At 42.9% G+C, this 10,168-nt stretch overlaps 1 protein-coding gene across 2 annotated transcripts; it reads left to right on the top strand.

Moving 5' to 3' along the window:
* The first annotated feature begins 343 nt into the window (after positions 1–343).
* Positions 344–9,814, top strand: LOC143770302 (microtubule-associated serine/threonine-protein kinase 3-like). Of its 2 annotated transcripts, XM_077259922.1 has the most exons (10): positions 344–2,987; positions 3,166–3,328; positions 3,445–3,546; positions 3,762–3,884; positions 4,051–4,151; positions 4,248–4,341; positions 4,751–4,824; positions 5,116–5,190; positions 8,145–8,228; positions 8,981–9,814. In XM_077259922.1, exons 1-6 carry the CDS (start codon positions 2,919–2,921, stop codon positions 4,275–4,277), a joined length of 588 nt encoding a protein of 195 aa, XP_077116037.1. In that variant the 5' UTR covers positions 344–2,918; the 3' UTR covers positions 4,278–4,341; positions 4,751–4,824; positions 5,116–5,190; positions 8,145–8,228; positions 8,981–9,814. The 2 variants fall into 2 exon arrangements, with proteins under 2 accessions (XP_077116037.1, XP_077115953.1); XM_077259838.1 differs by lacking the exons at positions 4,248–4,341; positions 4,751–4,824; positions 5,116–5,190; positions 8,145–8,228; positions 8,981–9,814 and having other exon boundaries at positions 4,051–4,210.
* The last annotated feature ends 354 nt before the right edge of the window (positions 9,815–10,168 follow it).

Raw genomic sequence — 10,168 nt, 5'->3', positions numbered from 1 at the left:
GACGTTTTTATTGGTAACATTTTCGTGCACGTGACATTTTTTGTTCGCTTTTTATTCCGATTTTTGTGAGGCAGAATGACCAAAAGCCAGCTATTCATAAATTTCTTTTGGGGGGGGACGTTTATACCGTTCCGCGTTTGGTAAAATGGATAAAGCAGTTTTATTCCTCGGGTCAGTACGATTACAGCGATACCTCATTTATATCATTTTTTTATGTTTTGGCGCTTTTATACGATAAAAACTATTTCCTACATAAGAAAAAGGAGCTCAAGACCCATTAAACAACTGAGGTCAAATAAACAATTTTAGAGTTAAATAAAAAAATGTAATTTTTATTTAGTCTAACACATACAAAATGATACATGAATCTAATATAGAAAAAGAGACCCAGTATACATACAGAGAATTATTATTGGACGAGTGTACAAATTGGAGAAAAAGAGCAAAAAGACAATATACACGGTAACTGTAGAGACATCACCCCTGAAAGCAGGTCAGGGAAAATCTTGCCACTGAAGTACATTGGCCCAAAACCTGTTAGAACTAACCAAAGACCAGATGTCAGAAATGTTGCAGACCGGGTATGCAGCCCGGATATCTGCAGACATCTGGCCACTACTGATTGCACAAAGTCACTCTAATACCATCCAAAAAAGTGCCAGTGCAAAAAGTGCAATAGTGCAAGACAGCAGCGGTAGGTTAAAATAATAGCTTACCCATGTGGAGAGGTGATGACACAGTCACCGTGTATACGCACTGCCCCGACGCGCGTTTCGCGTTGTGGGCTTCTTCGGGGGGCGTATACACGGTGACTTTTATTGTTTTTTTTTTTTATTTAGATAAAGAAATGTATTTATGGGAACAATATATATATATTTTTTTTCTTTTTTTAGGATTTTTTTAATTATTTTTTTACACATGTGAATATTTTTTTTTTACACTATAACATTGCCTCAGGGGGGGCATCATGTTATAGTGTAAGATCGCTGATCTGACACTTTGCTGTGCACTGTGTCAGATCAGCGATCTGACGTGTACTCCTGCAGGCTTACCAGCGCTTGCTCTGAGCATGTGCTGGTAAGCCACTTCCCTGCAGGACCTGGATGCAGCCCCGCCACCATTTTGGATCTGGGGCCTGCAGGAAGGAGGGGGTAGGAGACCCTCGGAGCAACGCGATCACATCGCGTTGCTCCGGGGGTCTCAGGGAAGCACGCAGGGAGCCCCCTCCCTGCGCGATGCTTCCCTATACCACCGGAACACTGCGATCATGTTTGATCGCTGTGTGCCGGGGGTTAATGTGCCGGGGGCGGTCCATGACCGCTCCTGGCACATAGTGCCGGATGTCAGCTGCGATAGTCAGCTGACACCCGGCCGCGCTCACGGGGGGATCGCTATGACGTACTATCCCATCGGTGGGCATACGGGCCCACCCCACCTCGACGGGATAGTACGTCACATGTCAGAAAGGGGTAAATAAGGATTCATTATAAATCATGGATTGTCCTTTTCTCTAGGGCCGTGTACTTAGTGCACCATAAAGACTCACACCAGATCTTTGCAATGAAGAAATTGGCCAAGCAGAACTTGAATATTCCAAGTAGAGTGGATCGGGCCTTTCTGGAGAGGGACATCTTAACATTTGCAGATAGTTGCTTTGTGGTCTCCATGCTCTGCTCCTTTCCAACTAAATCTTACCTGTGTATGGTCATGGAGTATGTAGAAGGTAGGACATGTACATTATATTATATCCAATCCAAGTCTGCTCACATCTTATCATCGCTCATATAATTAGGATTTGTCCAAATGGTTGGTTACATCCCCACAGAGCTTATACTATAGGTTATATATTACCAAAAAGCTCGGAAATTCCTTGATCTGTGTGCAGGGGGAGACTCGGTGCCATTTGGCCAGATCCTCATTCTGTGTTGGGGTCAAAATTCTGTGTGAGGGGTCCAAATGCTGTATGAGGGGTTGTGGGGGGTCTTCATACTGAGTGGGGACTTGTTGGGGCTATTATATTATGTGAGCGCCTGTTTGGGCCATTACTGTATATTGAGTGGAGGGACTGTGAGCACCATCATACTGAGTAGGGGGCTGTGGCTGTCCTTATACTGAGTGGGAGCATCATACTGACACTGTATATGTGGAGTGAAACTGTAGGGAGGAGGATTCACTGTGGGGATACCATACTCAGTGTGGGGGCACTTTTGGGAGCATCATATTTTAAAATGGCCATACAAAGTATATTGCTGGTGAGAACACTAATGGTCTTCAAGATAGATAGATATTTTTTATTTTGTTTTTAGGGGACCTAATTAGAACGTTCTCTATGGGCCTGTGTGGTTTTTATGTACGCCACTGTCTGTGCAATCTTCCCTATATGTCCACACTCAGCAAAACAGTGTCCCCAGTATCTTCAGCTGTATACGATATGTCACATCACTTTATGTTATAGGTACATGGACCACATTTCACCACTACTTTAGTCTAATGTTATGTGTACTATACATTACATCTGTTTATATTCTCTCCTGCAAAATATCTCTCCTCACTTTTCATTATACATCATGGTGATCTGCTTTATAAACCTCTCACCGGTCATATTTCCTTTTTTTCTATAGGTGGAGACTGTCAGACCCTTCTAGACACCATGGGTCATTTACCTGTCCCCTTGACCCGCTTGTACATTGTAGAAGTGGTTATTGCTGTGGAATACTTACACAGTTATGGTATAGTGCTCAGAGACCTGAAGCCAAGGAAGTAAGTGCCACCTGTAGTCCAGTATATTGGGGGGGGGGGGATTTTATCATTTATTATATGATCTGCATGGCTAAAATCATCTTTTCTTTCACAGTCTCCTGATAACACCTACTGGATACATTAAAGTTACCGATTTTGGACTTTCAAAAGTTGGTGTCATGATACCAAAAACGAACATCTACAAACAATTAGCAGAGGACATCATCAGAGAATTCAAGGACCATCAGGTCAGTATCACGGACAGAAACCCAGCTTGTTCTCATCACTTGTCATCATTTCTTCTCTACGTTCTTCATTTCTAGACAATTTTTCCACTGATATTTTATCTTTTGTTATTGTGTTTTTATGGCAAAAATGTGTCATAATAATGGTATCATCAATTTCATTTCTTCTGTTGATTTCCAGGTCTGTGGCACCCCATATTACATAGCCCCAGAGGTCATCATGAAAAAAGGCTATGAAAGACCTGTTGACTGGTGGTCAATGGGGATCATACTACATGAATTTCTTGTGGGATTTGTACCATTTTGGGCAGAGGCCAAAGATGAGATTTGCAAAAATGTTGCTGGTAAGTAGAATTGTCTGATCTTTGCTTAGATTAGTTACATTGGTGTAGTTATTTCCTTTGATTTATCTTACAGTCCAATAAAGAAGTTTTATTTTCTGTAATTTTCTATATAACAGGAGACGTAGTTTGGAGTAATTATAATCCCATTCCACCCTTTGTTGCTCAGAATCTCGTCAATAAACTGCTCATAAAAGTTCCTGCATATAGACTTGGGACAGGTAACACTTTACTTATTACACTTGGAATATATTGCTAATGTCCATAAGAATCAGTACTAAGCTCATCAGTTTCTAATTCTCCATAATATAACTTTCAGTCTATTTTTTTCATGTTTGCTCAGTAACGTCATTAGTTCAGATTAAGTAAAACAGTTCAGATATGGAGCAGTTTCTGACAATATCCGCAACATTTTTGCTTTGTTTTTTTTTTCTAGAAGGAGCATTTGAGATCAAGGGTTATCCATTCCTGAGTGACTTAGATTTTGACAACCTTCTAAGTCAGAAGCCAGAGTACATTCCTCAGCTTGCGTCAGCCTTGGACATAAGCTCCTCTATCAGTAAGTAAAAGGAGACTTCATCTAGACTAAGCTCATCTAGACTAAGCAGCTGTTTCGTCTCGTCTACAATAATTTGAGACAATTGGTTACCATTAATATTAGGGATAAATGGTGACTGTGTTATACTGACAACCTCTAATAATACTTCATTACCTATATATTGTAGATCAGTCTGATATAAACAAACATCTGGTCTCAGAGGATGAGGATGAAAATGAGAGCTTTAACTTCCAAAATTTTATATCTTCTTCTGAAAGGCTTTCCAAAGTAAGTATGAGAACAATAAATCCAAAATATGTAAACTAAAAATGGCATTTAAAAGTAAAAAAAAGTGTTTCATATCTTCTTCTTGTCTGCATTTAGCTCTGTACCATCGCTATCTCAGGAGGATGAACAAAGAGGATACCAAGTCCCAGCCAGAGTGTACAGCAGCATCCTGCACAAACATCTCAGAAATGTGAGTAGATTATAGGGTCATTACTTGGAGCTCCAGGCTGATATATGTGCACAACCCCAAATATAGGACATAAATACCATAATATCAAATACAGCATCTATCGTCCCATGATTAGCAGTCATTGTGGTTTTGGCTTCAGAAACGGCTCATGGTAACATCCCATACAGACACTCATGCACTTTTAGTGCTGCCCACACTGTAGGAGAGATGTAGTTGTAGTACTACATGACAGCCATTCTTTCTAGTTGTTTTTCACTCTGCTCTATACAAGGTAGTTTGGAGCAGGAAACCTCCCCCACTATAAGTTTCATATGTCCTAATAAATGGTATAGTTGGTGTTAAACTAGTGAGACAATCCCTTTTATACTGCATTTACTTGTGACTTACACATTTTTCTTCTTCCAAACAGGCAGAAAGAATCTTTTTATGTATCTATTACAGACGATGCTATTACTAGTTTGCCATCCTCGTCCCCATTATCAGGTATGTACATGTCTCCAGCGTAAAAAATGAGACTGTATATTTCAAGTCTCAAATATTTCCACATATTCTTTCTGTTATTGGTCTCCCATGTTATCCATGTTTCATGGATCACAATTATTTAACCCATACTCTATCTCTGGTTCCCTAATTTTGTATAGTTTTCCCAGATTACCAAATCTATAGGTGACAGGACTAGAACAATTCTACTATATACAGGAAAGATACAAAGCAGATCTTATATGAATATATTGTTACTAAGGTTTTTTTTTACTTTTTGATCCAAAATTCTAGCTCATGAGGAAAGAAAATCTTCAATATATTTCAGTATAGAGCAACAAACCTCAGAAAATGACGAAAAGAGACAAGGTAGGTGTGAGAATCAGCTCCAGAATAATTCATGTAGAGCAGATGTCATCTGTCAGTGATGGGATTGTCACATGTATGATGGCTGACAATCATCCCTGACCTCCGTATGATAACTCTATGTTTCCCTAATTTTGTATAGTTTTCCCAGATTACCAAATCTATAGGTGACAGGACTAGAACAATTCTAGACACCACCTTCTTTGACCACTTCACCACCTGGCTACTTAATTTCCTTTCTGCGGACATCCCCACTATCATCATGGGCGATTTCAACATCCCCATTGACACTTCCCTCTCAGCTGCCACTAAACTTCTATCTCTCACTTCCTCCTTCGGCCTCACTCAATGGTCTTCTGCAGCCACTCACAAAGATGGTCACACACTGGACCTCATCTTCACCCGCCTCTGCTCCCTATCTAACCTCTCTAACTCATCTCTTCCACTCTCTGACCACAACCTTCTCACATTCTCATCTCTCTCCACTCCATGTCTACAATCCCCACCCCACAAACTTTCACACCCTCACAGAAATCTTAAACATCTTGACCTACATTCATTCTCCGAATCCCTCCTCCCTCTCACAGACATAAGTTCCATACACAATGCGGATGACGCTGCCGCTCTATATAACATCACAGTAGCTGTAGCTTTGGAATCTGCTGCCCCACTTACACATACCAAAGCTCGCAAAATCAACAGACAGCCCTGGCACACCAGCCTGACCAAAGAACTGAGGCGAGCTTCCAGGGCTGCTGAGCGCAGATGGAAAAGATCCCACTCCAACGACCACTTCATCGCATTCAAACAGTCCCTCACTACTTTCAAGACCACACTCGCCACAGCTAAACAAACCTACTTCTCATCTCTCATATCCTCCCTGTCTCACAACCCTAAACAGTTATTCAACACTTTCAATTCTCTCCTCCGTCCCCCAGCACCTCCTCCCTCCCCACTTATCTAAGCTGAAGACTTTGCCTCATTTTTCAAGCAGAAGATTGATAGCATCAGAGACAGTTTTGGTCAACAAGCCCCAGAGCCCTTCCTCCCGACTTCCCAGCCCTCCACCTCCAAAACCAACTTCTCCACCATTACAGAAGATCAACTCTCCACTCTACTCTCAAGATCGCATCTCACCACCTGTGCACTTTACCCACTCCCATCCCACCTCATCCCAAACCTCACCACAGTCTTCATCCCAACCCTAACCCATCTCTTCAACCTATCACTTACAACTGGTGTTTTCCCCTCAAGCTTTAAACATGCCTCCATCACACCTATCCTCAAAAAGCCCTCTCTTGACCCATCCTCTGTATCTAGCTATCGTCCTATATCACTTCTCCCTTATCCCTCCAAACTACTGGAACAACACATCTACCTTGAACTGTCCTCCCATCTCTTTGACCGCTTACAATCTGGCTTCCGGTCACACCACTCCACTGAAACTGCCCTAACTAAGGTCACAAATGACCTCTTAACCGCCAAGAGCAAGCGACACTACTCTGTTCTCCTCCTCCTCGACCTGTCGGCTGCCTTTGACACAGTGGACCATTCCCTATTATTACAGACCCTCTCATCCCTTGGCATCACAGACTTGGCCCTATCCTGGATCTCATCATACCTAACAGGCCGGACATTCAGCGTCTCCCACTCACACACCACCTCCTCACCTCGCCCCCTATCTGTCGGAGTCCCACAAGGTTCAGTCCTTGGGCCCCTGCTCTTCTCCATTTACACCTTTGGCCTGGGACAGCTCATAGAATCTCATGGCTTTCAGTATCACCTCTATGCTGATGACACACAGATCTACATCTCTGGACCAGATATCACCTCCCTACTAACCAGAATCCCTCAATGTCTGTCCACTATTTCATCCTTCTTCTCCGCTAGATTTCTGAAACTTAACATGGACAAAACAGAATTCATCATCCTTCCCCCATCTCACGCGACCCCCCCCCAACGAACCTAACCATTACAGTAAATGGCTGCCCACTCTCCCCAGTCCCACAAGCTCGCTGCCTCGGGGTAATCCTTGACGCTGATCTCTCCTTCAAACCACATATCCAAGCCCTTTCCACTTCCTGCCGACTTCAACTCAAAAATATTTCACGAATCCGTTCATTCCTCAACCAAGAATCTGCAAAAACCCTAGTCCATGCCCTCATCATCTCTCGCCTTGATTACTGCAACCTCCTGCTCTGTGGCCTCCCCTCGAACACTCTCGCACCCCTCCAATCTATTCTAAACTCTGCTGCCCGACTAATCCACCTGTCCCCCCGCTATTCCCCGGCCTCTCCCCTCTGTCAATCCCTCCACTGGCTCCCCATTGCCCAGAGACTCCAGTACAAAACCCTAACCATGACATACAAAGCCATCCACAACCTGTCTCCTCCATACATCTGTGACCTCGTCTCCCGGTACTTACCTACACGCAACCTCCGATCCTCACAAGATCTCCTTCTGTACTCCCCTCTTATCTCCTCTTCCCACAATCGCATACAAGATTTCTCTCGCATATCACCCCTACTCTGGAACCCTCTACCACAACACATCAGACTCTCGCCTACCATCGAAATCTTCAAAAAGAACCTGAAGACCCACCTCTTCCGACAAGCCTACAACCTGCAGTAACCACCGATCAACCAAACCGCTGCACAACGAGCTCTATCCTCACCTACTGTATCCTCACCCATCCCTTGTAGATTGTGAGCCTTCGCGGGCAGGGTCCTCACTCCTCCTGTACCAGTTATGACTTGTATTGTTTAAGATTATTGTACTTGTTTTTATTATGTATACCCCTCCTCACATGTAAAGCGCCATGGAATAAATGGCGCTATAACAATAAATAATAATAATAATAATAATAATAATACTATATACAGGAAAGATACAAAGCAAATCTTATATGAATATATTGTTACTAAGGGGTTTTTTTACTTTTTGATCCGAAATTCTAGCTCATGAGGAAAGTAAATCTTCGATATATTTCAGTATAGAGCAACAAACCTCAGAAAATGATGAAAAGAGGGAAAAGAGACAAGGTAGGTGTGAGAATCAGCTCCATGTTGTGTGATGTCAGTCAATAAGAATAATTCATGTAGAGCAGATGTCATCTGTCAGAGATGGGATTGTCACATGTGTGATGGCTGACAATCATCCCTGACCTCCGTATGATAAGATCGCTCTGATGTACGGCTGCAGAAACCGTACAGTAGTATCATGCAACAAAGCAGATCCTATAAGAATATATTGATACTAATGTTTTTTTTCACTTTTTGATCAGAAATTCCAGCTCACGAGGAAACAAAATCTTCATTATATTTCAGTATAGAGCAACAAACCATCACTTACTGTGATGTCAGTAAGTGAGAATAATTCATGTGGAGCAAATGTGATTAGAGATGGGTAGACACATGCATCTTCGGGTCCGTGGGATTCTGCGTTGGGGCCGGAAGTGCCCACAACAGAAAAACTTGTTGATTGGTTGTGCTGCAGCCTTTCAACAAACATTATTCAGGCTGCTGAACCCGAACAGTAACACCGGCTTCCTGGAGAAGTCCGTGTTCGGAGTCTATGCATGTACACTAGGTGTCTGGTACAGACCCCGAACATTGCCGTTACGGTACTAGATGTTATCTGTCAGTGAAGGGACTGTCACATGAATGACGGCTGACAATCATCCCTAACCTCTGTATAATAAGATTAATTTGCCATTTGGCCAGAGTGACAGCACAGTAGTATCATGTAATATGGAGTCCCATTACTTACATTATATTTATTTCTCTTCTCGTAGGTTCCCACTTCCGCCGGTTCTTATCCTGCCGGCGTGGATTGTCCAGGGCTGCTCGCTTTTTTGTGTGTTGTCACTGTTGTCCTAGCACCATCTAGAAAACTGGAAACCTCAACATCTAGCGCCCTGAAGTACAGCAGATCCACCATCACTGTTGTACCTGTACAGAAGGACCTTCACCAGCTTCCTGTGACCTTCTGTTACATCTTCATGTTTTGCCTGTGTTACCAGGCTCTGCTGTATTTATACTGCTCGCCTGACTTGGCTTTTACTGATCACCTGGTATCTGACCCCAGCTGTCTTACTCACTATGCTTTTGTCTACTGATAATGTCTATCCTATTCTTAATTTAAAAAAATAAACATCTAAAAGTTGTTAGGCTATGTTCACACGCTGCGGATTTTGCTGCGGATCCGCAGTGTTTCCGCAGCTGCGGGTCCGCAGCAGTTTCCCATGCGTTTACAGTACAATGTAAACCTATGGGAAATGCAGTCCACAGTGCACATGCTGCGGAAAAAAACGCGCGGAAACGCAGCGGTTTACATTCTGCAGCATGTCAATTCCTTGTGCGGAATCCGCAGCGGTTTTACACCTGCTCCATAATAGAAAACCGCAGGTGTAAAACCACAGTGGAATCCACACAAAAAATGCAGTAAATGTGCGATAAATCCACAGGAAAAACACAGTGTTTTTGCCCTGCGGATTTATCAAATTCGCTGCGGAAAAATCCGCAGTGGACCATTCTACCTGTGCACATACCCTTACTGTTGCTCTGATTCTTTTCATCTTGAACTCACAACTGTAACTCACTAATTGCTCTTCTTGTCACTAAATGCATTTGTGATTATCCTGAATGCAGCGGTCAGGCTCATATTTCTGTCCAACAGCTACACCAATGCCTCCACACAGTACCAGCCATTGCACTCTCCCACAAAGCTCTCTATAGTGCTGCACTGTCCTCCCATATGTCAGTCTACTACCATATCTACAATCGAATGAGATAAGACTAACATCCTCCATAATCAGGACCTCCCACTCACATCCATGACTTTTTCTGTGCTGCACCAGCTGTCAGGAGTGCACTACTCCAGACAATCAGGTTAATTCCCACTGTCTATCGAGATAAGTGTGCATTAAAAACCGATCATTTTTGGCAGGACTATTAAGTCATCTAATCTAAGTTTTGCCCAC

This window comes from Ranitomeya variabilis, chromosome 1 (assembly GCF_051348905.1).
Source record: "Ranitomeya variabilis isolate aRanVar5 chromosome 1, aRanVar5.hap1, whole genome shotgun sequence".
Lineage (NCBI taxonomy): Eukaryota > Metazoa > Chordata > Amphibia > Anura > Dendrobatidae > Ranitomeya > Ranitomeya variabilis.
The sequence above is the reverse complement of the archived record's forward strand: the minus strand, read 5'-3'. Positions and strand labels throughout refer to the sequence as shown.